At 38.9% G+C, this 26,732-nt stretch overlaps 1 protein-coding gene across 1 annotated transcript in view; it reads right to left on the bottom strand.

Annotated features, from left to right (window-relative positions):
• Positions 1 to 26,732, bottom strand: part of CD109 (CD109 molecule) — a 119,816-nt gene that overhangs the window by 22,397 nt on the left and 70,687 nt on the right. The window contains exons 19-26 of the mRNA XM_037519975.2: positions 24,726 to 24,861; positions 23,805 to 23,922; positions 21,649 to 21,762; positions 18,632 to 18,850; positions 17,712 to 17,856; positions 14,972 to 15,148; positions 2,551 to 2,632; positions 535 to 763 (exon numbers count right to left, since the gene is read on the bottom strand). Coding sequence (XP_037375872.1) covers positions 535 to 763; positions 2,551 to 2,632; positions 14,972 to 15,148; positions 17,712 to 17,856; positions 18,632 to 18,850; positions 21,649 to 21,762; positions 23,805 to 23,922; positions 24,726 to 24,861 — 1,220 coding nt within the window. The remainder of the gene's footprint in view (positions 1 to 534; positions 764 to 2,550; positions 2,633 to 14,971; positions 15,149 to 17,711; positions 17,857 to 18,631; positions 18,851 to 21,648; positions 21,763 to 23,804; positions 23,923 to 24,725; positions 24,862 to 26,732) is intronic.

The following is a 26,732-nucleotide window of genomic DNA, read 5'->3' as shown; positions in this document are numbered from 1 at the left end:
TGACTTATCTTACCAATAGTAGGTACAATGATATTTAAATCAGAAAGCATTTTCAGAATCTTCTCAGTTACTCTAAAAGAGCAGGTTAATATTTTTGTTCTGTTTGTGGAATGTGACCACAAAAGCACAGCAAAAATGAATGTGATACAAAACTGAAAGACTCCTTACAAGCTTGCAGACATATATTTGACTCATCAAGACCAACCTTTCCAGTAATTTCTCATCCATCATTTATTAAATTAAAAATTAAATACCTGGGGCACCCCCTTGGTGCAGCGGGTTGAGCGCAGCGCTGTGAAGCTGTCCACAGCCTCTGCAGTGCCGGTTCAATTCCCGGCCAGCCAGGAAGATACCCACATGGCACAGCAGACCTCTCCTGTCTCCCCCGCTGCTCCCCTCAGCAGTGTGTTTTGGTCCATCTGCCTGTTCTGCTCCCTGATCTGTCTCTGATGAATCCTCTCACCCTCCTGTGCCTTTGGCCTATACCCCAGCTCTTGTATAAAAATAAAAACATCTTTTAAAAAAATTAAATACCTGATACTTTTTATATCCCAGGAGAGAAGTCACAATATATGCTGTTAGCGTTACTGGACTTTTAGCGCCACCTTGAAGTTCACTATGGATCACTCTTCCTGGCTCCCAATACTCGCCACTGGATTTCTGGTGTCTTTTGAGCCAAGTATATGTTCTGCGTAACACATTCTCATCAATATCTATGTACGGATCAGCTTCAATGAAACATCTTAAAACAAAAGCTGACAACCTTGGTGAAAAGAGAAAAAATACATTAAATACACTTTATAAAGTTCCCCAAATAACACTAAATGAGAAAAGCACCAACAATGACACATCTTTTACATCAGAAGATTCACCAAAGGGAAAATCACTGAAGGAACAAAGGAAAGAAAGAGGGAAAAATGGTTTGGGAAAGAAAGGAAGGAGGAAAGGTGGAAGGCACAGAGGGAAGGGAAACAAACAATTCTGCCTAGCTGGGAGATCTGGTTTCCACTTGAGTGTGGCCAAGAAATTTCAAGTCAACCCACAAAAAATCAGATTTAGAAAGGAACTTATAAGTCATCCAATCCAACATCATTATTTTATGGTCAGAGTTCAATAAATTATCCAAGGATATTCATCTTTGGACTATTCTAGGTATTTACCAGAAAAGGTATCATTACACATTTCACTCATCCCTAAGGCTGTGGATGAAGTATTTGTAGTTAACAATCAAACTGCAGTACTTTTAAGTGGAGGAAATGGACATTTTCTCTTCATAGGATAGGAGTCAGCAAAGAACAGCTTGTGAGCCAGATCTTTCTGGGTCAAATCTGCTCCTCAGGCCAAACACAGTCCGGGTCTATTTACAAATGACTCTCCTCCCACCTACTAAAAGAATGGTTTTAAAGGGGTGGGGGGGGGGGCACGGGAAGAAGGAGAAAGGGAGTAGGAGGGGAGAATATGTGATACTCTATACAGCTCTCAATGTCTAAAATATTTACTGCCTGAGCCTTTACTAAAAAGCCTGCCGATCTCTGACACAGAACACTAAATATTGAAGTGAAAAAAATATTAAGCAATAAAACATTGAAAATTTTCTATTTATGGATCTACATCCTGACTCATGCCAAAAGAAAATATGAAGCAGATCTGGTTCATCCTATTAAAAAAAATTGTTGCAATAATCATGACTAATATTCAATAATGCCCAGTTCTCTATAACTCTGAGTATACAGAGTTAGGCAGGGCCATGTAACTAGCGCTGAAAATAATAAAGTAAGAAGAAATGTTACACCCAGGCTGAAGCATCTAATTGCCAGTGCTAGCTACAACCAGACTTCTCTTCTCAGGCTAGGCCAAGACTAGGGAGATAGTGGCAGCTGAAGCAAAGACTGCAGAGCCCTCTGCTGACCCACAGTGGAAATGCAGCATGAGCAATATGAGAAGCCTTTGTTAACAAACTGTTGCCATGTGGTAGTTGTTACCAAGGCATGCTTGGTCTAACCCTTCAGATACAATTAGTCAATCTTTTTCTCAATATATACAGTACAAGGAGTAGTACTCTTAGTACAAGGAGAGAAATTCATCATCTAAAACCAATCAATCACACAGATTAAATTGTGGAGGAAACTGAACACTTGTTACCTAATTCCATCACTATTCTTCACAAAAAAATAACTTTACAAAAACGTCATTAACTGTACTAACACAAAATTTGTGTTGATCATGTCAGATTAAAGAAAGAACTATGTCACAATCACCCAATATTTCTAACAATTTTTCTTGCCAGCCACAAGATCATCATAGGTATTTTTATTGCTGCTTTCTCTCCAAACAAAAGCAGATTTATGTCTTTTCTTTGAAAAATAAAAACATTTGATTTGCTAGTGTTTTGTGATTACATTTAAAAAAGGAGAACCTCTTTTAAAACCAGATTATGGAAAAAGCAGACTCTGAGTCTATTTATAGAATTATTTTCAGTTCCGTGGCCATGATGACCTAGTGAGGGCCTATTCCATGACATGTGTTTGTTCTGATAGCAGAAACACTTACCAAGTGCTCCCAGAGGGGTCATTATTCCCAAAAGCACTGAAAGAGCCATCATCTCTCTGATAGAGCAGTTCTCTCTGGTAACCTGAGGACAGGAAAATAGAAAAGTAATCCATGTTACCTACTTGCACTGAATGAGTTTTAAATCATGACATCATGGGCCTCCCCGGTGGCACAGCGGTTGAGCGCTGGGTTGCGAAACTGCCCGCAGCCTCTGCAGCTCCAGTTCGATCCCCGGCCGCCGGGCGAGGGTCCCACATGGTGCGCAGCCCTCTCCTGCCGCCCGCTGCTCCCCTCAGCAGTGTACTTCGGTCCTTCTGCCTGCTCTGCTCCCCGCTCTGGCTCTGGTGAATTCTCTCGCCCTCCCACGCTTCTGACTGTACCCATTGCTTATATGAATAAATAAATAAATCTTTTAAAAAAATAAAAATAAATAAATAAATAAATCATGACATCATACTAAGGAACAAGGGGTAGAGAAAAGGAAAGAAGACACCAAATCAAAAAATAATATTAAATACTTTTCTATATTAAATATCATGGGAGATTTAAAATACCAGGACTTTTCAAGTAGAATTGTTAGGGGGAAAAGGCTGTCCTAAAGCTAATTTTATACAGGCTTCGTGGACTCCACCCCCACCCCAGGCCAAAGCCAAAGACACTGGAAACTCCAAATCCCATCACCACCAAAGGGAAGGAGGCTGGGACCTGAGGGTGGGGTTAAGCAGCCAGGTTGGTATAAAGCCAGACACGTGGGCTTTGGAGGGGTCCCCCATTTTGACTCTCTGCCAGCTCGCAGCGTCTGGCCAGCTCGGAGAGTGCTTTTTGGGTTTCCAGGTCGGCAGATCGGGTAGGACGCATTAAAGACTTTATCTCCCTATTTTATCCCTGAGTTGTACATTTTCCTTATTTCCTTTTCCCTTGTAAATAAACCTTTTATTAACCTTTTGTGTATGCCTGTAGTGGAGTATTAATAAGTCCCTTGTAAGCGCGCAGGTGAGGACCCACATCCAGGCAACCCGTTCAATATCGGGCCTGCCCTATGTGTAAAATAAGAACAATGACATTCCCAAATTAAATAAAAGTAAATTCAGAAGAGTACTGTAACATAGACAATTCTACCATTCAAAAGCAAGCAAATTAAAGGCAGAATTTTATTTAACTCTGTAGTTTCACCACAGTGATTTCTTTTTTTTTTTTAAGATTTATTTATTTATGCATACAAGAGCTGGGTACAGGCTAGTGGTGCGGGGGGTGAGAGGATTCACCAGAGACAGAGTGGGGAACAGAACAGGCAGACTGACTGAAACACACTGCTGAGGGGAGCAGTGGGTGAGACAGGAGAAGTCTGCTTAGCCATTTGGGTTTCTCTCTGGCCGGCTGGGGATCGAACTCATGCTGCAGAGGCTACAGATTGCTTCATAGCTTAACCCCTAACCAGGGAGGCCCTCACAACAGTGATTTCATCACTCAGTATGTAAGATCGTTACATTAAAAAAAAAAAATACTATTTAGAGTATCATAATCAAAGTTCAAGACTAAAACAAAATTAAAAATACTTCCTATTCTTGGAACAGCAATTGGAGGTAGGGGAAAGCGTTGCTAAATAATCTAAGACAATGGCAAAAATGTTTTGGCCATTAGATAAACCAAAAGTCTAAATAGTCTGTCCACTACATTAATTTTGAGTTCTCATTCAAAAAAAACTTAGTGGTGGCAATAAAATCTCAGTTGAGAAGTAAATTGGGAGGGGGTTAGCATCATGTATCTGATTTAAAAAGCAGATGGTTCATATTTGCAAATAAATGGTTGCAAACAATTAGCTGCAAATAAGAGGCATATGTTTCATATTTGCAAAGCAATGCATGTAAGATCTCAAAACCAGTGACTATAAGAAATCACAGACCAAACACTAAAAGATTCACCAAATAACCTGTAAGAAACTATCTTGCTGGAAATGAATTAAAATAGCAGTAATTTATCATTAAAATGCAAGCATAAGTAGGCACCAAAAACATTTTCATCTCAAGATATTATCAGTCTTTCTCTGATAAGCAGAAATCCTCCCTAAAAATTCCAGATTTCCACTGCAGGCAGGTAAGATCTTGGGCCGAGCCTTGGACAGCCCCAGAGAGCCTGGAGACCACAGTCATTAGCAACATGTTGAGTTCAATCTCTACTAAACTCTAGCAATAAAAAAGGTTTTACTTATGAATACCATATTTTAGAAGCTTCAATAACTATATTCATATTCCACTAACAAAATATGAGCATAAATAGTTTTAAATTATAGTTAATCTGCTCTTGCCGAGTCTCAAACTTTTCTCCTTGAACCTTTTCACAAGAAACCCCGTATGTGAGTATCTTATTTAAGCTACAGTAAGACCAAATTTTCCAAAAATTGGTGATCTATATAAACAACATTTAAGTGATGAGATAATTGTGCTTAATTTGAGGAATGGTTGTAATCTTTTCATTTGAAAGTGATATACTATAATAGAGCAATTAACGGTTGACCTTTATCCAACACTGACCGTGTCAGTAACTGTTCCAAGCCCTTTGCAGTTATTAACCCCAACTAATTCTCACAAACACCCTATGATGTAGTTGCTATGATTATCCCCTTATTAGAGATGATGAAACTGGAGCTGGGAACATACCATGTGCAAGTGAAGTTGTTTTTGGAGATGTTGGACAAGGACATGCAGTTGGTAAGTATTGAAGCTACGCATCCAACAATACAAAAATGCATATGCAGAAGATTATTTATGGCAGCATTACTTGTAATCATAAAAATGTTGAAAAATTACCTAAATGCCCCCATATTGGAGAGGTTGAATAAAATGTAGTGTGTATACATAGTAGAGTACTATACAGCTGTAAAAAAGAATGAGGAATTTTTTTTTTTTCTGAGCTGCTATGGAGTAATTTCCTGGATATAGAGTGTGTTAAAGATGTCTCTTGCTATGTTAATGAAGGTAAGTTCTGGGGAAAGGGATGCTGATTGCCAGAGAAACCAATGAAGAATAAAAGATGGAACTTTCAGTCCAACCCACAGACCTCCAGGGAAAGGAATTGGGCTAGAGGTTGAAGTCAATTGGCAATGGCCAGTGACTTAACCACTTTTGCCAATGTAATGAAACCTCCATAAAAGGCCAAGAGGAAAAGGCTTCAGAGAGCTTCCTACTTGGTGAACACAGTAAGATTTGGGAAAGAATGGCATGCCAAGTGAGGACCTGGGAGCTCTGAACCTCTGATTTATAGTCATTCAGTCAGTTAGAAGCAGGGACCTGCCTGGAGCTTGCAGGCAGTATCTGAAGTGGTGGGTGGTCCTGGTGGACTGAGCCCTTGCTCTGTGGAACCTAATGCCATCTCTGAAGAGATAAGTCCAGAATCTTGAACACCCTGTTAGTATCCAAGTATTACCTGTTGCTGTAGGGGGGCCTCAGCACCCACCTGCCTAGTGGAAACTGGATCCAGGAACCCCACAATGTAATATATTACCTTTTGTGTAAGAGAAAAAGGTAATAAAACATTTATGTATATGTTAATTTTTAGAGAAAGAAAAATGAAAAATAGGAAATAATTAAGCAAGTAGGTGGAATAGATATGAGGGGGAGAGTACCTCTTTGCATAAGTTTGACTTTTGGAAGCAGGCTAATGTTCTACATATTCAAAAATTTAAACAAGTAAGAATGAAAACAATTAAATGATAGGCATTATTAAGACTACCTTAAAGACAACTTTAAGATGTTTTAGTTTTCAAATAACCTAAAACACAACACAAGGTATAATCTCTTCCTTTTTTAGAGTAAGTTAGGGATCACAAGGAAGTAGAATCATTTTCTAATGTTCATAAAGAAAATTAATGAAAGCATCCAAGACAGTCTCCCTCAATCTCCAATTCAGGACTATATTCACCAGATAGCAGAGTTTAACTGTGAACTCAATCTGACAGAGGGGAGGAGGAAAAGAAAAAAGGGAAAGGGAAAGGGAGAAAAGGAGAGGAAGGGGGGAGGCGATAGGAAGGGAAGGGAAGGTTCTGGCCCTCCATCACCACAGAAGGTACTTCTGTGAGAAGAAGGACCTGCCTGGAGGAGAAGACCTGTGCTTCCAAGCCCCCAAATCACATCAAGTGCAGTTCCAAAGTATGAGTTATTGTAAAACTGGTCAGAGAGATGAGATCATGGAGATGAGATCAGTACTTCTGGAAATTACTCCTCAAGTGGCTGACGTCCAACAGTCCCCATTATATAATGCAAAACTACTTCAATTAAAAAAGATACATGTATCTACGTGTAGATATAGATGTAAATGTAGATATAAATATAGAGACATAGATATTAGCAACCAGCACTGTTCTTCCATCAGGGGCAGCCAGTTCAGAGGAGGGAGAAAACTCAGGTAATCTCCACTGTGGAAGGCATTTCTAGAGCTGGTATACATAAAACTGAGAATCCAAGCTCCCAGTTCCTCTCCCATGGCAAAACAAAGGTCAGAATCAGAAGCTAGAGAGAAGAGTTTGCATGACTCTCCTGATGAAGCCTCCTCTGAGGTTTCCTTCCTCACCTTAAACCAGCCATGGTTTAAGAGAACCCTAAGATGCTTGTCCTCCAAATCACCCACTCTATATACTGAAAAAGACATTGGTGACTCAGCTTTGAGGTTCATTATTAATACAACAATTCAGTGTTCCAGGGTAGCCACCTAAAAGTTGGAGACTTTTCATCGTGACAAGGGAGAAAAGTGGAAACAAGTTTTTTTCCAAAGTCCATGAGGAAATAAGAGTATTACATCTAAGTTCATAGTTTTGTGAATAGCTCTTGAATGAGAAAGCAATCATAATCAGAACTAACAGACACTTGTGAAAATTAAAATAGAAAAGTAGTCAAGAGGCTGTTAGGAGGCCTCCCCGGTGGCGCAGTGGTTGAGCGCTGGGTTGCGAAGCTGCCCGCAGCCTCTGCAGCGCCGGTTCAATCCCCAGCTGCTCCCCGACCACCGGAGGAGGGTCCCACATGGCGCGCAGACCTCTCCTGCCGCCTGCTGCTCCCCTCAGCAGTGTGCTTTGGTCCTTCTGCCTGCTCTGCTCCCCTCTCTGGCTCTGGTGAATTCTCTCACCCTCCCGCGCTTCTGACTGTACCCATTGCATGTATAAACAAACAAACAAACAAACAAACAAATAAATAAATAAAAACATGCCTCTATTTAAAAAAAAAAAAGTTTAAGAGGCTGTTAGGATGATGACTCATGAACTGATATTTATAAAGGCCACATAAGATACACAGTGGGTCATAAATTTTCTTTGGACTAGCCATAAATGTAAAACATTTGTAGGTTATCATAATGAAGAGGAAAGTACTGTCCATAGAAACACATAGAAAAGTGATGTTCTAAACATAATTTGACTTGGTTACTTCAAGTGTCAACACTGCATATGAAGAAAAGAAGTAAAATCAATCATTGAGACTGTCAATTGCTTTCTCTAGTAAAAAGCTTGTAAAACAGCTCCATGGGCTCTGATCTCCTGTGAGGACTTGGTACGCTGCTGGGGACCTTTGACACAGGGGGTTTGAGGACTTCCAACCCCACCCCCCACCCCCCCCCCCGCCCCCCTGCAAAAGCTGATAAAACTATTTTCCGTACTAAAAGAAAAGTAATCATTTCAACTTCCTTACTTTCCTTGACATGAAAGGGAAGGTGAGAACTTTACCAGGATTTGTCTGTTTTTGCATCTTTACTATTACCTCTAACATCCTGTGATGACCAAATGCAACATTAGGATTCTGAAACCTATTTTTTCCTGCTTTTTTATTTCAATAGGAAACTATAATGTGCTTTCAACTAGACTTGCTGAGTCTCTTTTGAAAACCTGAGTTGCCAGCACAATGACTTAAATAGTTGAAGAAAACAAGTGGTTTAAATGTTCAATTAACAAATTCAGGACTTCCAATTCTTATCAAAAACAGTTTTCATTTTATGATCTATTTTTCTTTTTGACAGCAAAATTCAATGATGTAGCTGTTGTTTTGACCAAAAAAACAATGGGTTAGGTTACAGGGCTCCTGGGCCAAGCATGATTTAAGTAAAACAATGCGCTGTTCATAAATGACATTTAAATAGTACAATCATGACTCATGCCAAAGTCACTTTAATTTCGTGAAAAATAAAAACAACTTCGGTATATTTAAAGGACTTTGGCAAATGTGATGACAAATGAAAAAAAGAGTCTCTGAAATGAGCCACTGATTTCATAATGAAACTCATCATAACAAGAAGCATTTGACCACTACTTTAAAATACAATTTAGTTCAGTGGGTGAAATGATGTGTTTTGGGAGCTCCATTGTGCTAATTCTCATCAGTTCAAAAGGTTAACCGCTGGTCACATTTCTTAGTTCAAAAGAAAATGCCAGAACTAGGTAGAACCTGTCATGTTTATAAACCATCACCATAATGTGGAAAAACTTGAGAGATGTTCTAGGCCCAAGCCCCGCATTAGGATACCGAACATAAAGCCCAAAGAAGTTGATATTAACAATCATTCATTTATGCATTTATCCATTCTGCATTTATTGAGGTACCTTTATAGGAAGACAATGGAGAAGAGGTTAAACACAGTCCCCACTGTGAGGGAGCTTATCTTCTAGTGAAGAGCACAGATAATAGACTAAAAAAAGATAATTTTAAACAGTGTTAAAGTGTGATGAAGAAAATAAAATGGAATGATATAAGTAAGTCAACAAATAGCGAGGGAAGACCAATCTGAGGAAAATATCACTTAAATGATGAAAAGGAGTAAGTCACAAAAAGATAATGGGGAAGAGCCTCCCAGAAGGAATAGCAGCTTAAGGTCCCTGAAGCACAGCACAGCTGGAAGTGCTCTAGATAAAGCCCAGTGAGAGTGGTCATTTCACTCTGGGCCTTGTAGGATGAGTCCAGGGATCCACTGGAGAATTTTAAGCAAAGAACTAATATGATTTTGATGCTTTCAAAAGAGCCCTTTAACAATATGTGGAGACTATACTGAAGGGAAGTGAGTGCAGAAACAGAGACAGCTTAGGCAGGCTTTGGAGTGGCCCTGAGGAATAATAGCAGGGTTTGAACGGAACAGTCAGCATGGCATGGACAGAGTGGAAGAATTTCACATTTGTTTTACCTCCAAAAGGTAGGGTGGACAGGATTTACTTGCTGATTTTAGAACCTAACTCCCAATACATGGAGCTGACTATTCTGTAGCTGCCAGTTATTGGGCAGATACTACGTGTTCCATAAAATGCTAAAATATCTCATTTAATCTCCAAAACAGCCCTTTTGAAGTGGAACCAAAAGAACCTTTATCTTACAGGAGGGAAAACAAGGTTGGGGAAACCAGTCTGAAGCAGGAAGCAGAATTTAGAGTTTGGGCCTGACACAACCATAGCCTGTGTTTTAACCACTGGGCTATGCCTCCTCCAGAGGTGGGACTTCATTTACAACAGTAGTGCCCATTCCGTTGTGCATATTCTTGGAAACAATTGGGCATTTAAAAAACAATGCCTTTTCTGCCCTCTAGCCTTTTATGCCTTCAAGCATCAATAAGTGTGAGGAAGGTTCCCAAATAATCAAAGAGAGGGAGCCACCTACAGTGCTGCTTTGAAACCTGCAATTTGGTACCGACTTGGCCAGATCTGGCTGGAGGAGTTAGCTTTCTTTTTGAAAAAAAAAATACAGATACTGAAAATTTGGACCATTCATTGTTTAGGACCTCTGCTGACCCAGAGCAAAGTACTTAGGACACAACTCACATTATTTTTAAGGGATGACTTATCATTCATTAAATGGCTCAAACTCCTAAAATTTATTCTTGTAGGAGTATCATTTAATAGAATTAAAATTTAGTCTCTGCACTTTGCTTAGCTGAACACTAACGGAAGACACAAACAGATAAGAGAGGGAAACTGATAGAGTTGCCATGGGAACCTGGTCATGGGTCCACAAGACCTACAGGGAGCCATCAAGAATTCCCAGGAATGTGGAAACAGGGCTAACAGAACCATCAGGACGCCTGCTGTGCAGAGGGCTAACCGGAAACCTGACATCCCAGTAGATAGCAAGCAACCTTCAGAGACTGACTTCCCCCCCCCCCCCACCACCCCCCCCCCCCCCCGCCACCGCCATAAAAAAGCCCAAGAAAATATGTCATAAAGGTGAGACAGGGCAAGCTAGGGTTATTAGGCAGTTTTAGGGACAGTGCAGGAGGGGACCTCTGAAGAATTTAGGGAGGCTTCAGAGATAAGGACAACCAAAGAAATATAACCAATTCCATTAGGAAAAACAAACATGCCAGGACCAAGGACAACATTGTTAATGCTGGTCCTGGTTTCCTTCAGGTGGTAAAGGGAGGCGGAGATTGGAGAAATGGAGAGTGGTTTAATTTATGGTCACATTAAAAGGGCAGCTGTTTAACTTCACCATAAATTTAAAGATGCAACAAATGGGGAAAGAGAAAGCTGTTAGATAAGGAATGTGAAGATCCCCACTCAGTAGCAAATTGAGTGAGACAGCCGAGAACTGACCAATCACAAAGAGACTGGGGCAGCTTTAGAATAATGAGGGAAAAAAGGTATATATTCCCTGAGACACGACTCTACTTTGGCTTCCTTGCCCCTCCCAGGCCTGGTTCCCTGGCCTGGGAGTCCCACTTTATTTCTGCTCTTTTCCTCCTCAATAAACTTTTTCTTTCTATAAACGAACCTGCCTCTTCTCGCTTGCTTGCCTGAGCGTCTGCGAAGTTCCTGCTGCGGCTTCGTGAGACACCAACCCTGGGGGGTCTAGTGGCTGGGACTCAGCGCTGCCCTGAAGCCTGAGATCCGTTCCTGGCTGGGAGACTAGACCTGACAATTCCGGTATCATTGGGACCCCCAAACCCCTCTTCCTGCACACACAATATCTCCCAACTCATCTCCTGCTCTCTTGCATGGTATTTCAATATCCACCTTTCTGTTCTCTACTCTGGTGAATTCTTTCACTTCCATGCCTCCAGTCTACACCCTGATTTTCCTGCTGCAATTCCATCTTTTTGTAACAGGGTGGTCCCCAGGGAACAGGGAGGTTCCAGGTTCACTGCCCCACCCTAAGAAGGGATGAGATGAGTAAGAAGGAGAAGAAGCTAAAGAGAAAGAAGGAAGAAGGGCAGAGAGAAAGTATGAGACCTGGAGGAAGCACATGGAGCAGAGAGAAATGTGAAAGAAGCTATGCTTGATTCTCAGCCTTTGACTTGTACCAGGGACTTGGGGGAATGGAAGGAGATACTTGAAACAAACATGGGTGAGAGACCTGTGAGAGATTGACAATGGCAGTCTTTATCATTATTTTGATTTTGCTCTTTTCCTTCCAGACTTGTCCAGGCCCTTCTGCCCCTTTCCAATAGGTCCCCACCAGAAGTTGCCTTAGACTAGTGGCAAGTTCTCAGGCCTCGCCTCAGCAGTCCTGCTTTGGGCCAACCCTGCTTGACTGGGCGTTTACCCCTGAGGGGATGGGTAACTTTGGGTGTTTCATGTGAAAACTTCTTTACCTATTCTTTCCCTTCTCTTCTCTTTATTGCACAATAATTGTATTAAAGTTCCTTTCCATTAAAGATCTTTCACACTAGAGTATGTTTTGTTTTGATGTGGCAGATGGCAGGACCTATTTAGAGCAGGCAGGTTTAGGAGTTCCAGGGTGCCCCTCACTCTGCCTGGTAACATTTTTAAAGCACTAATATCTGATTAGCCAGCATTATAGTTCATAAAGCATATAAAATATGAAATTATGTGGCAATTCCTAAAATATTTCACTTTATTTTATTAAAATATCTCAAAGTATGGCTATTAAACTATAAGCCGTCTAATTCCTATATACTTTCTATTTGAAGTAAGTCAAACTAAATTTTGAATACACATCAGAAATTTGCTTTCAAAAAGTACAGAATCAGATTATGACAACCTCAAATATCTTTTACTTCTAATTTTAAATATAACCACTATGGTGATATGCAAATATCTCATTTGTTTTTAAGGTAGTATATACTTTACTACAGCCACCACTTGATGCCACTTTTTAATTAATTTAATTAAATTAGAACTTGAAAAAAACAGCTCATATATTTAAAAAGACTGATCCACAAATGTGTGTACAAAGGAAGGTCATTTTAATTGGGAAAATGTACAGAAAGTACTAACTGCTACATCTCTGAGAATTTCTTAGAGTACTAAACCTCCTAGGCTTGAGGCCTGTTTTAAGTGTGTGAAGGGATTGGCTCTAATCTGAGGGAAAATATAACACTATCTCCTTCCCCACATCAAAACTCAGGTCACACCCAGCCCTGATTCCAATATCTGGTTTCCTTAGCTCTCCTCTCATGCAGTCGAGTTCCCAACTTACAGCCCTCTCACTCCTACTCAATCTTTGTCTGTGCTGCTGACACCAGGAAGACCTCTGGCTACTGACTCCAGCCCATTGACTGGATCCAACACCTTACATCTCACTCTGTTCTAATCTGAAACCCTAGCTCCTAACCTTTGGTGTCACCTTCCCTACAAGATCCCATGTTTCTCCCCTACTACTTTATCAAAAGCTCCATTGAGACTTCTTGTACTTTGGCCATCCTCAAGTATATTGGTTCAATACCTGGTCCTCTTCCATGTTAACCTATTGGTTCTAACAACCTAAGTAGACTTATTCCATATTGTTCTCAGAAGGAACATGGACTCTGAAGCCAGACTTTCTGGCAAATAACCATAAATAAGTTAATCAACCTCCCTGTGCCTCAGTTTCCTCGACTGTAAAATGAAATTAATAATAGTATGCCTACCTTCTATGGGTTTTGTGAGAATTAAAGAAAAATATTTGGAAAACATTTAAACAGTTCTGCTATTAGTGAACTTAATTTAAGATAAAAAAGCCTCTTGGGCCTCCCTGGTGGCGCAGGTGGTTGAGCGCTGTACTGTGAAGCTTTCCGCAGCCTCTGCAGCGCGGGTTCTATCCCCGCCAGCCGGCGAGAATCCCACATGGCGTGACAGACCTCTCCTGTCTCACCCGCTGCTCCCCTCAGCAGTGTATTTCGTCAGTCTGCCTGTTCTGTTCCCCTCTGTCTCGGGTGAATCCTCTCACCCTCCCGTGCATCTGGTCTGTACCCCGGTTCTTATATAAATAAATAAATCTTTAAAAAAAAACAAAAAAGATAAAACAAGCCTCTTCATAGTAACGGAACCTGGAAGAAAAGTTCACATCAAAACAATGACTTCACTGCGATTTCTAATTCTTAACTGGAGAAGTTAAAAAAACAGATCCCAACTTGTTCTATTTTATATTTAACCCATTCATTATAAAAGAACATTAAAAAAAAATAGGAATTGAAAGTGCTGATTAGATTTTTAGGTTATAGTAAATATTTTCCTATCATGATATAAACCTTTCTAATCCTCATGAGTTCTACAAATCGTGTAGACAGATAAACTCAGCCATACAGAGATATGGCTAGAGATCCCCTAATATAGAAGTGCAAGACTGAGACTAACTTTGGGTGGCTTTTAGAGTATTTGAGGATGTCAAATCTACATTATTATTATTTAAAAAATCTCACAACTTTTCATTTTCTTGTAGGTGTGGACACTAAGAGTTTGAGACCAAATAGTAAGCTCAAATCCCAGCCCTGCCACTTACTTACAAATGTTAGTAGGCAGACTAGTTACCAATTTAGTTACTTTTCTGTGCCTCAGTTTCATCATGTGTAAGAATAGAATAATAAGAATTGTTAGCAGTAAATGACATATTAGATGTAAAGTGCTTAGAACACAGAAAGCAATCAACTGACTATTGTTATAATAAAACCTCCAGTGTCTGTGAACATATCAGCTTCTCAAGAGGTCAGTGTAGGGTCATTTTCTGAGGGCCAGCAGGGCCTCCTCATAAACATTTCTCTCCTAACCCCCATTTGCTTGACTTTTCAATGTGCTGAGAAGGTCCCCAATGTGCAGCACTAGGCATACAGTCTTCTCTACTCTCCACGAGGAAAAAGGCCTATCTTCAACTTTCTCAGCACTAAATTGACCCCATGCCAAGAGAACTCCATAAATGAGCAATGAATAATTGAACACTCACACCTTTAGATTTTTAAGGTGTTTGAAATTTCTAGTACCTCATTAAAATACAAACCCCTCCAGAAACTCTTTAAGCTGATACTAACAAACATCTTAGCAGCAACTAGTCTACAAACAGCAGAAGGAAAAATGGTAACGGTTCTGTGCTTACACTTTCACACATTTCAACACCATGCAGTCCCACCATCACCTAACAAAAACAAAATCTGTCCATTATGAAACATGGTCCAGAGTGAACTCTCCGAAAAAAAAAAAAAAAAAGCAAAACTTACCTTAAAAATAAAAATAGGTTTCTAAAATACTTACCTTGCCTCATAAAGGAAAGAGCTTTTTCTTTTAAATTCTCTGTCAACTGTTTCTTTTTAGTCAGGTAATCCAAAATATATATGTTTGGAGCAAAATTTATCATGTTCTGTTCACCACAGCCATAAGGCATCCGAATCAGCGAGTCTAAGCCATTGATGGAAGAACCAAGCACATCTCCTAAAAGCACAAGATGTTCAAAACATTCAGAAAACACTCAATTCTGGCACCTGCTAAGACAGAGGCTTCCACTGAGTACAGAAGGAATCCAACATGAAAGTAATATGATTATTCCAAGTACAAAGCAGAAACTTTCTACCAAGCCTCTAAGAAGACTGTCAACTAAGGGATAAAACAGTGGTACTGAACTTAAGATTATCTGCTAAGTATGGAGACTTTTAGTTCAGATAAGGATACTGTATACAATAAGCAAAAAATAAATTTAAAAAATAGCTCTTAAGGAACTGACTGAAAAATGATAATTCTCACACAGAGTAAAGAATGGTTTGTTATTAGTATCCTTCATATAAATAAAACTTCATTCTTATTTCTTACTAATACACTATAAATATTTGAGATATGATTTTTTTAAATGGCAGTAATTATAGTGCTTTTCAATGTGTTCTACTCAGCAAAGTAGAACTGACAAGTACAAGCATTTCAATGACTCTCAGGATCTAAAAGGATAGGAATATTCTTCAAAGTTAGTCATATAAATTAAATAAAACACATGTGTAAGAGACCCATCTACTAACATTCTAATGCCAGGATTTAGTGGAATAAGAAATTCAGGAATATAGAGGCTAACTTCAAATTCTAACCCCACTGTGGTTGAGCTGTATAGAGGAGAATAACCTCCTATGGAGTTTATTTTAGAAGTTTATACCATTCCAAGACCATATGCCTAGTGAAAATCTAATCCTAAAAAAAGATCCCAAAAGAAATGGAGGGACTCTTTCCTATGAACAGGCCACTGCCACACCAACATACATATTCAACTTTGGATGTGAACACGAAGGTTATATCACTATCACTGCAGGTTATGTTTTTAGTATTCAAAGTGAACATAAACTTAGACCCTCAAAATTCAAAGAAGCAAGGCAATATTCATACATTCTGAGCTACCAGATAAATTAAAAAAAAAATACAGTAGAAAAATGAAACATGAACTATAATCCTGAAACTATGTAAATTTATAAACCAATGTTACTTCAGCTAAAAAAGTTTAGAAATAGACTTGCCTCTTTGTATGTTTATAAAAGCTAACATGAGATACTGAAACTATTGAAAGTTGTTATTTGTGCCAGTTATTTTGAGAATGGAGTTTCAAAAAAATACATAGAGACATCAAAATCAATAATAAAAGCTATAAACTCCAAAAATAAATAAAACTTGGGATAAACTTCTCTATATCAAGCTTAAAAATTAAATCTAGAGTACTTCAATGACCACAGACAGATTCCTCCCAATGTCAGAAGTTACAACGTAAATTTACAATTCTCAGCTTCTTCCCTATGTGCAGGTGTGGACATGCATGTGCTGCCTCTCCCGGGGTGCATGCTGCATCTCCCCACACCTCAACACTGTGACAGAAGCTTAGGAATAATTTATTCCCCTATAGAGAGCTTAATTCTTATTAAAAATTATACCTAAGATCAAAAAAAGTCCTCTGTAGAGGGACTGGTTGTTTGAAGTTATAATAAGAAGCATTAGAACTGCAAATGAGACTTAAAAGAACCTCTGAAAAGGCACCTTTGGTCCTGACACCTTGTAGAGCTAACAAACTATTTGGATATCATTAACTTCAACATTTCGTCAGTTGTTAAGTACAACCATATAAAAGACCATTTGTGTGAAAGCTGTTTCATTGTTCATTCTAAAGTGCTTTTAGCTAGTGGAAGGTGACAGGAGAGGGTGACTGAAATCAGGGGGGAGCTGCCTCCCATAAAGTTCACCAACTGCACACGGAGCAGCCCTACGCAGAGAATCTCAGCCTCTGGCTATCAAAATTACTCAGGGAAACTTTTCAAAATATATACAACACTAGCGACAGCCCAACAGATTCTAATTGAGATTCTAAATGAAGATTCTGATATTGACCAGTAGACAAAAGCCACAGAAGCCAGAAACTCTGCTCTTAGAAATTACCTCTCCCTGCATCCTATCGAGGCCATGCTACTCAGAGTGGTCTGCAAATCAGGAGCATCAGCATTACCTAGGAGCTTGTTAGAAATACAGAGCCCCATGGGCCTCCCTGGTGGCGCAGCGGTTGAGCGCTGGGCTGTGAAGCTGCCCGCAGCCTCTGCAGCGCCAGTTCGATCCTCGGCTGCCGGCGAAGGTCCCACATGGCACGCAGACCTCTCCTGCCACTCCCACTGCTCCCCTCAGCAATGTACTTCGGTCCTTCTGCCTGTTCTGCTCTGGCTCTGATGAATTCTCTCACCCTCCCGCGCTTCTAACTGTACCCAGTGCTTGTACAAATAAATAAATCTTAAAAAAAAAGAAAGAAATTCAGAGCCCCAGGTCTCACGCCAGACCTACTAAATCAGAATTTGTGTTTATACAGAGAACTGGTCTAGGAATGTATCTTGCCATCTTTCTCTTGAAATCAGCAGTCGGTACCAACTAAACACTTTCTACAATCTTCTCTCAATAGGACTAAATAAGAAAATACACCTATAAATAGATGAGGAATACATATTCAACAATAACCAGTAGTGGTAATGATGTACTCTATTCTTACCAATTGCAGTGAAATGAATTCTTTCACTACCACTCACTGTATTAGGAGGAAATGAAAAACTCAAAGCTTTCATGGTAGTTTGTTGGTTGTTATCAGTCAAGTCTAATAAAATGGATTGTGAATATGACTTTTCTATTCCTTCAGCCTGTTAAAAAACAAACAAACAAACAAAACAAGGAACACAATTAACATGGTCTCTACTCATTTATCTACAGAGAACTGTAAGTAGACAGTAATATAAATATCTGACCTATCGTGTCTTCAGTTTGTATATGGTTAGTTAAGTACCTACCATTTCCTGATTGTTGTTTCAAGTCTGTTAATATTTACTTTCTAGTTAAAACAGATTAAAAAAACTTCTTGGAATGTCAAGGCCCATGACAAAGGAGAATATAAAAAGGTGATGTGAGAAACCTTCTGAAGTAGTATCATTTATTATCAAAAGAGAAAGGGATTAAGTACAAAACCAGACTTGACAGATCAGGGATTTGAGCCCAGATCTGTCTCACCCCAGAACACAAGTACTTATCCACTCTCCTGGGTTGTCTTTTTGTTCAGAATGTCTTCCTAAAAAAAAAAAACTACAAAATCTCTTCTACTAGTGCTGAGGGATTACAAAATTCCCAGTCTACGTATCAACTGGATATAATAGGATCCCAATGCAACATAGTTTGTAAATGTAACCGACTGGAGCAGGCTTGCTTTAGAGTCAGACTATAGATTTGAAGTGGAAATTGGCACTTGCAAAACATGTATGTGATATATTTTCATATACAGATGAGAAAACTATCAGGCATACCAGGAGGGTGGAAGAAATGATCGACAAAGACTTGCCAGAAATTTAACCCAGAGAAAAACCACCTCTGTTTCCTTTCAATTATGTATTTCCATTTCATTTATTTGAGACTTCAAATACTTACCTTCACTAAAATCCTCCGGGTGATAGCATCAGAGGCAGCAGGTGAAATAGCTGTGATTGTGATTGGAATTTCCCCCAGCTGTCTTGGCTTAACTGGGAAAAGAACAGTTGCCCCATCTGCACTGGGAACCAGAATGGTCTGCTGGTGTCCTGTAGCATTTATTTCATTAGAAGTCATTAGGATATCAAATTGTTCACTTTTCTCAATGATTACCTTAACCTGGAAGAAAACATTATCATAGTTGTGTATAATAAATGCCCCTCAGGAACGTGTTATTTTAGCAACATTTTAAGTCCTGTGAGGCCCAAGACTAGAAAAAGATGAGGCAGAAAGATTCAGTCAAGGAAAAGATGAAAGGGATTTTAGGAAAAGCTTCATTTCTTTCTTATGTTTTCAGCAGCTACCCCAAGACAAGTGGGGTAAGGACACTCTTCACTTCCATTTCTAGTATTAAATTGCCACTAACATAAAATTTAAAAAGCTCCCACAGTGTTAAACTCTCTCAACATGCCAAGTCTATGAGTGGTAAGGATGGGCCCAGAAAGGTTATTTTGCATCACGGTATTTCCACCAGCCTGTTTTAAGTGTGTCATCTTGGAAACTGGCCCTATTAGGAAAAAATGAGACAAACAGGATGTTACTATGTTCACTGAGAGCCCCTGCTAAACACTTTCCAAGGAAACTATGGCTGAGACATTAGTTCTAAAGAATAGGCTGGTTATAAACCTTTGTAAAGTAAAGTAAAGTTGCTAATCTCATAAAGAATAGCATTTCTCGGGCCTCCCCTGGTGGCGCAGCGGTTGAGCGCGGGCTGCAAAGCTGCCCACAGCCTCGGCAGCGCCGGTTCAATCCCAGGCTGCTGGCGAGGGTCCCACATGGTGCGCAGACCTCTCCTGCAGCGCCCGCTGCTCCCCTCAGCAGTGTACTTTGTCAGTCTGCCTGTTCTGTTCCCCGGTCTGGCTCTGGTGAATTCTCTCACCCTCCTGCGCTTCTAACTGTACCCAGTGCTTGTATAAATAAATAAATAAATCTTAAAAAAAAAAAAAAAAAGAATAGCATTTCTCTGGGCATTGTACTGATATTTTATGAATTCTTTTCCCATTTTACAGATGAGGAAACTACAGCTAGTTTTTTTTGTCAGGTAAGTGATGAAGGTGGACACTGAATAAGGATTTTCTGCTCTTTATACCATAAATTTTGACTAGATTAAAAAGTAAAATTAAAAAATAAGAATTAAAATGTTCTCTGTAGTTACAGTGTTTAGAGAGATTATAGAATTCTCATGTAATGAAATGAATTACATGTTCCTATTACTCAATGTGGTGGGGAGGGGCGGGGAGGGCAGGGTAGAGTGGAAGAGTGGAGAGAAGAGGGGAGGAATCAATCATTTGGTTAAAACTACTATGAGCACAATACAAACAGTGACACTAATTCCTGTTTTCCAGGTAATTTACTGGCCAAAAAGACACCAGGCATATGATTAAAAAAACAAAGCCTTTATACTCCTCTGCACAGGAATGAAACAATCACTATAATGAAAAGACATCCCACCAAAAGGGAGAAAATACTTGTATATCATATATCCATTAAGGAGCTAATAACCATAATCTATAAAGAATTCATACAACTCAATAACAAAAAAAATAACCCAATTAAAAAAAGGGCAGAAGAGCTAAACAGAAAACACGTGTCTCCAAAGAAGATGTACATATCGCCCACAGGCACATGAAAAAATATTCAACAATCACTTATCATCAGGAAAATGCAAATCAAAACCACAATTTTCACTCATGCTGGTAAGACTGGCCCATGTCAAAAAAAAACAAAAACAACAAATATTGGCAAGGGTGTGGAGAAAAGAGAGCCCTCATACACTATTGGTGGAAATGTAGACTGGTCCAGTTCCTAGGAAAACAGAATGGAGGTTTCCAAAATAATAAAAGTAGATCTACCATATGATCCAGAAATTCCACCCCTTGTTATTTATCAAAAAAATACAAAAACACTAAGTCAAAAGGATATGTGCATTCCTATGTTTATTGCACCACTATTTACAATAGCTAAGCTATGGAAACAACCTTAGTGCCCAATGAAAGATGTGTGGATTAAGAAGACGTGGTATATATACATTATGGAATACTATTAAGCAATTAAAAAAGATAAATTCTTGTCATTTGCAACAACATGGATGGAACTAGAGGGGATTATGCTAAGCAAAATAAGCCAGAGGAAGAAAGACAAATACCAGATGATTTCATATGTGGAATGAATATATATGGAATATAAAACAATGTGGAATACAGAGAACAAAAAAAATGAACTGATGAAACTGAATCATAACAAAGCCTAGAAACATGACTGCAGAATGGAGACTACTAGAAAGGGATGGTGGGAAATGAACAAGTTGGGGAGGAGGCTCAATAGTCTAGGATAAAGAACTAAGGGTGCTCTGGTGTTGGATGTGGTGTGATGACATATATCTGAGGAGGTGTGAACCTAGTCCCCTGAATCATATAAGTGCTGTAAACCCATGTTACCTCAATGATTAAAAAAAGCTTAGAAAATAAAATACACTGTATAAATATGGGGAGCACAAATGTAATAGAATGGTGGGATGCCTCAAAAAAGGCATCTTAATTTCAAGTCAGGTCAGTAAGAAATAAATTCCTGCCAACTGTAGCAGGCACAGAATGTCAGTGAGAAATGACAACACATCCTAGAGGTAGGGAAGACTAGGAGAAAATACAAGGAGGCAAGAGAAAGACATGCATCAGAGACCATAAGGAAGTCACAAGGCTAAAGTGGAGGGCCTGTGTAGGAAATTAAGGAAAGAATGTTTTAGGCATGTTAAAAATAGCCTTAGACATTAATAAGCAGAAGAAATCACAAGGTCTATTTTCAATCTTCCAGAAATATGTGAAATGCTTAGATGTCCAAGTGCCCAAATAGTACATGACTCAATCCCGTCACATTTTCTCCACTTTTTTCAGAAGTATAAATGATTAACAAAATCTTACCTCCATGGCATCTTTCAAATAATTGAATATGGTTACTTCCAAAGCAAATTCTTCACCTCTGATGACAGAGTAGGGAAGGTTCAAATCAATGAAAAATGGTTGGAAGGCTTGTAACTGGAAAGAACAAAATTAATATATTATTTAAGTCAAATGCTTCACATTTTTATGTAACTGAAAGCAAACCTCATAAGACCTGTGAAGCTTAAAACTTCATTAGAAATGCTTATTAACAGAAAGTAAATACCATCTTATCCCAAATGAATGATGGTAAATTGACTTGATTTATGTTACTTAACATAATAATCACCACACTTTAATAAATACCACTAAGAGTCAAGCACTTTACACCAGCAATTTAATCATTACAACCCTATGAGGCAGATATTGTACTGGTATTTTACAGAAGAGAAATTTGATGTTCAGAGATCTCTGTAACTATGTAAAAGACCACATTATTGGGAGGTGGAAGTGCCAGAACTGGGGCAGCATGGCAGATACCAAAGCAAATTGTTCTTCTAAGCAATAGCTGACTCCAAACTATCCTGACCCCACTAACTACTTTAAAAGCCACTGGCCAAATCAAATAGCCCCAGTCAGGTGGAGAGTCTTAATGATATTCTGCCCACTACCTTCTACACATGTAAATGTGCACTTCCTCATTTATAACCAAACTTTGATAGTGTTGTCAGTACTGCAGAGAGGCTGAAACTCTCCCCTGCCTCTGAAGACAAATCTTGATCAGCTTAGGCCAATGACTCCCAAGAGCAGCTGTAATTCCCTCTAGAGGTTTATTTGGACATTTGAGGAGGGGCCTTAAGATTGTCAAACAGAGCCTCCCTGGTAGTGCAAGGGGTTAAGCACCTCGCTATGAAGCAATCCACAGCCTCTGCAGCACGAGTTCGATCCCCGGCCAGCCAGAGAGCAATCCACATGGCGCAGCAGACCTCTCATGTCTCGCCTGCTACTTCCCTTAGCAGTGTATTTCAGTCAGTCTGCCTGTTCTGTTCCCCACTCTGTCTTTGGTGAATCCTCTCACCTCCCGCATCTCTGGCCTGTACCCCCAGCTCTTGTATACATAAATAAATAAATCTTTAAAAAAAAAAAAGATTATCAAACAATTGCAGGATGATGTGGGCACGTACTGGGTGAAGGTCTGCAGGTTCCAGACAGTCCTAGACAAAGAACTGTCCCATATCCCTCATGATTCTTAAATGTTACTCTACATATACATGTAGGTAAAGTGGCGTGAATTTCCAAGCTAATTCCAATTCATATAAAAACCCAAAGCATTTTTTCAATGGACACCAAATTTTTCACTAAGACAATTATTTTGTAAATCAAGAGGAGATTGCACTTCAGTTTGCTTGTAACCTTACCAAAAGTTGTTTGAGTCTCAGAAATTTACATCATCACAGGCAACATCACTTCTTTTCAGTTGCAGAAACAATACATGTATAGAAACTGCATCTGCAGCTGTTACTTATAGGGTGATTTTATGCATGGCACAAACATTTAAACATGTTACTATACCTTCTAGTGTTGCTATGCCTATTCACTTACATACAGAAATACATATCATTTTATTACACATAACTTTCCTTTTCTTCTTTTTCTCCATAGTATTTCATTTAAGCCATCATATTAATTTAACTGAGTATATAGGCCTGTAGCATTTTCTGTGAATTACATTTTAGATGGTAAAAGTACCAAACAAGATATTTGTTATAAAAATGGAACCCTGGAATGACAGAGGAAAGACTACTGGTCTAACATTGGTCATGGTCATTATAAGCTTCTTGCCAGTGACTGGTTTAGGAAGTTACATATGATACAATCTAATGAAAGAGATGTGAAGGAATGTCTGCTAGGGGACAATATGCTAGGGGACACACAGAAACACTGTCTCTATGGGTCTCTGCAGGTGGGTGGATTTAGCCAATAATACACTTTCTTTCCAAATCTTAATATGGACCCAGTACATTCAACACTAATATAGCTCACATTCTAAAATATAAAGCCAATGAAAACAAACACTGAAAAATCTCTATGTTGTGATCAAAATTGGAAAAAAATATTTTTTTAAAAATCCATTCAGGAGCTGACACTTTCTTAGTTACATGACTTTATAAATTATAAGTAGTCCTTTAATATACTACCTCCACTGGAGTAGCCGTTAATCCAAGACCTAAGTCCTCAGAGATCACAAAAGCTGTCGCCACCCAAGAAGTGATAGAGTCAGGTACAGTAAATTCAAAATCTTGGAAAGTCCTGGAACTGAAGTCAAGATAAACATAGAAATCATAAAGTCAAGAAATGAAACATTTCAAAATAAGTCAATTTAAACTATTTGGGGGAGTATTTTTAATTGTCCAAATCCTTTACATATCTAACTTCATGAAGAAATCTAAGAATAAAGCAGTAAATGCCAAGTTCTCAAGGAAAATAAGGAAAAGATCATAACAAAGTCATAACACTGCACACTGAACCATATTCTACTAAAATCTTTCTAGAATGTTTAAGTCTCCAAAATGAAGATTATCTTCATAAATTTTACAGAAATAATAGATGTATTTTCAAACTTAACACATTTCTCTCAATTTGCATAAATGTTTCTCTCTAAATCCCAGTCAAAACTAATTAACTATCAAGGTTGCACAGAGCTTGTCAACAAAGCTGAATTCCTTTCACTGAATACACCCTGTCCCACTGTGGTTCATGGGAAAGTGGGGCTAAAGGAAGAAAGAGTAGCCGTGAGTGCTTCCCAGATGTATTTTCAGTAATTTTTCTCCAAAAGAACTATGAGACATCTGGGAAATAAAAATCATCCTTCATTAGAAATAGTGACAATACTCTCACTACCACAATTTGCATGTGGCTTTATCAAATACTAAACATTCTAAAATGCTAAACAGTTTAAAATAAAATATTTACATATGCTCAACATTCTAAAATAAAACCCTCTTGGTCTATTTAGCTCTTAATCACATTATGTTTGTACTTAAACATTAAAAAGAGGGCAAAACTTACAACTCACAATAAACAAATGTGACCAGAAAAAGCACTTTTTAAATTCTTACCCCATTTTGGTGTCCAGCCAAATCCAAGTCTCGGGAAAATGTTTTCTGACACGTGTACTGCTCCCCGAAGAAAAATCATTAAAATCTATTGGATACCCTTCATTTTCCTCCACAAACCTGTCAGGAAGCGAGTCATCTACAAATAAACATTGATAACTGTTAGGGGGAAAGTCACTGTAGAAAATGATTATAAACTTAGCTCACAGAATCAAGTCACCTCTCAACTCTACAGGACCATTGAGTTCATCTTACCCAATCCTTTCATTTTACAGATGAGATGCCTGTGGCTCAGAGAAGTCAACTGTTTACCCAAGGCCAGATGGCCAGTTACAACAGAGCCAGAACTGAAAAAAAAAAAATCCATGTTCCCCGTCCCCACAGCAAATACCTGAAAAACTACTTATAACTCAGTTGCTAAAAGATAAGTTAAATCGGGACCTCCCCTGGTGGCACAGCGGTTGAGCACTGGGCTGCGAAGCTGCCCGCAGCCTCTGCAGTGCCGGTTCGATCCCCGGCCACCAGTGAGAGTCCCACATGGCGCGCAGACCTCTCTTGCCACGCCCGCTGCTCCCCTCAGCCGTGTACTTCATCAGACTGTCTGTTCTGTTCCCCGCTCAGGCTCTGGTGAATTCTCTCATCCTCCCGCTCTTCTGACTGTACCCAGTGCTTGTATAAATAAATAAATAAATCTTTAAAAAAAAAAAAAGGTAAGTTAAAGCATATTTTTAAACGTGAAAGCTCCTCTTTTTCACTGCCTAGTGCTGATTACCACTGCTAATACCAACCTTTTTTTTAATTGGATATTATAATCATCCAGTTTACTGACTTTTTTTCCTAAAATAGTCAAGTTATCTATTTCTATTTTCTCTACTTTAAGTCTCAAGTTATATTTTTAAATAATTATACATAGTAGTTACCAAGGATACACAGACGAAAGCAGAAAGCTACACTCATATTCTATGGAGACTGAGAAAGAGAAAACTAAGAAGCATGATGGGTGATAACAGACACATGTAAAATGCCTATCATGCAGAAAATGACTGCTTTTACACAGAATCTGAATGATGAACCGATGATGATGAAAAGAGTACAGCTGGGGGGAAAGTTCCATTTTGCATTTGCATTTTCCTTAAGTCTTCAGAATAAGAGTATCTCATACAGGAAAGAGAAAGTAAGCTAAGTACAAAGACATGGGTAGACTATGACAATGAGCATTAGTTAAGAATGGCATTAAGATGAGAATAGAAACAATGGTTGGATCCAGACTTTAAAATATCAAATATCCCATGCTGAAGGATTTGGACATTGTCCTTTAAGTAATGATGGCCTATTGAATGTTCAAAATAAATTAGAAAAACATGATGTAATCCATGTTTTTTATCCATGTTGTTATCCATGATAACTCTGGCCTGTGTGAACAATGGGTTAGAGCTAGGGAAATGGAGACAGGCAAAAAATTAGTAGGAAGCTACTGCAGTGGTCAAGGAGATAATGGTAACAGCCTCAAGCCAAGCAGAGGACAGGAAGAGACAGTCTTCAGAGACAATTCTGCACTGTCTGTTGGCTGGATATCCTATGTGTATGCCATCACAGTCCTTAGCTAATGGTTTTCTCCATTAGCCCAAGATGTAATATCCATGGCCCCATCCATGCTAGACATGCAATTAATATCACTATGTATTGAACAGTGAATGAACAAACTGATCTGAAGAGTAAGATAATAAGTAATTATAGACTTATAAGTGCCATACATGTACAAAACATTTTGCATGCTTTTGGATTTAACTTCATAGAAATCCTGCAATACTAGTGATGTTATTAGTCTTATATTTCAGAGGAAAACCTGAGACCTAGAAAAGTTAATTGATTTGCTGAGGGCCATAAAGCCAGAATTCAAAGCCAAAATAACTAATGGCAAATTCCTTTCTTAACCACTATGCTATGACAGAAAGTGTTAGGAATTAAGGATGAAGTTTCTGATTTGGATATCAGAGTAAATGTTGATTT

Source organism: Talpa occidentalis, unplaced genomic scaffold (assembly GCF_014898055.3).
Source record: "Talpa occidentalis isolate TD23 unplaced genomic scaffold, MPIMG_talOcc4v2.1 talOcc4.2, whole genome shotgun sequence".
NCBI classification, from domain to species: domain Eukaryota; kingdom Metazoa; phylum Chordata; class Mammalia; order Eulipotyphla; family Talpidae; genus Talpa; species Talpa occidentalis.
This window is presented reverse-complemented; position numbering and strand designations above follow the sequence as displayed.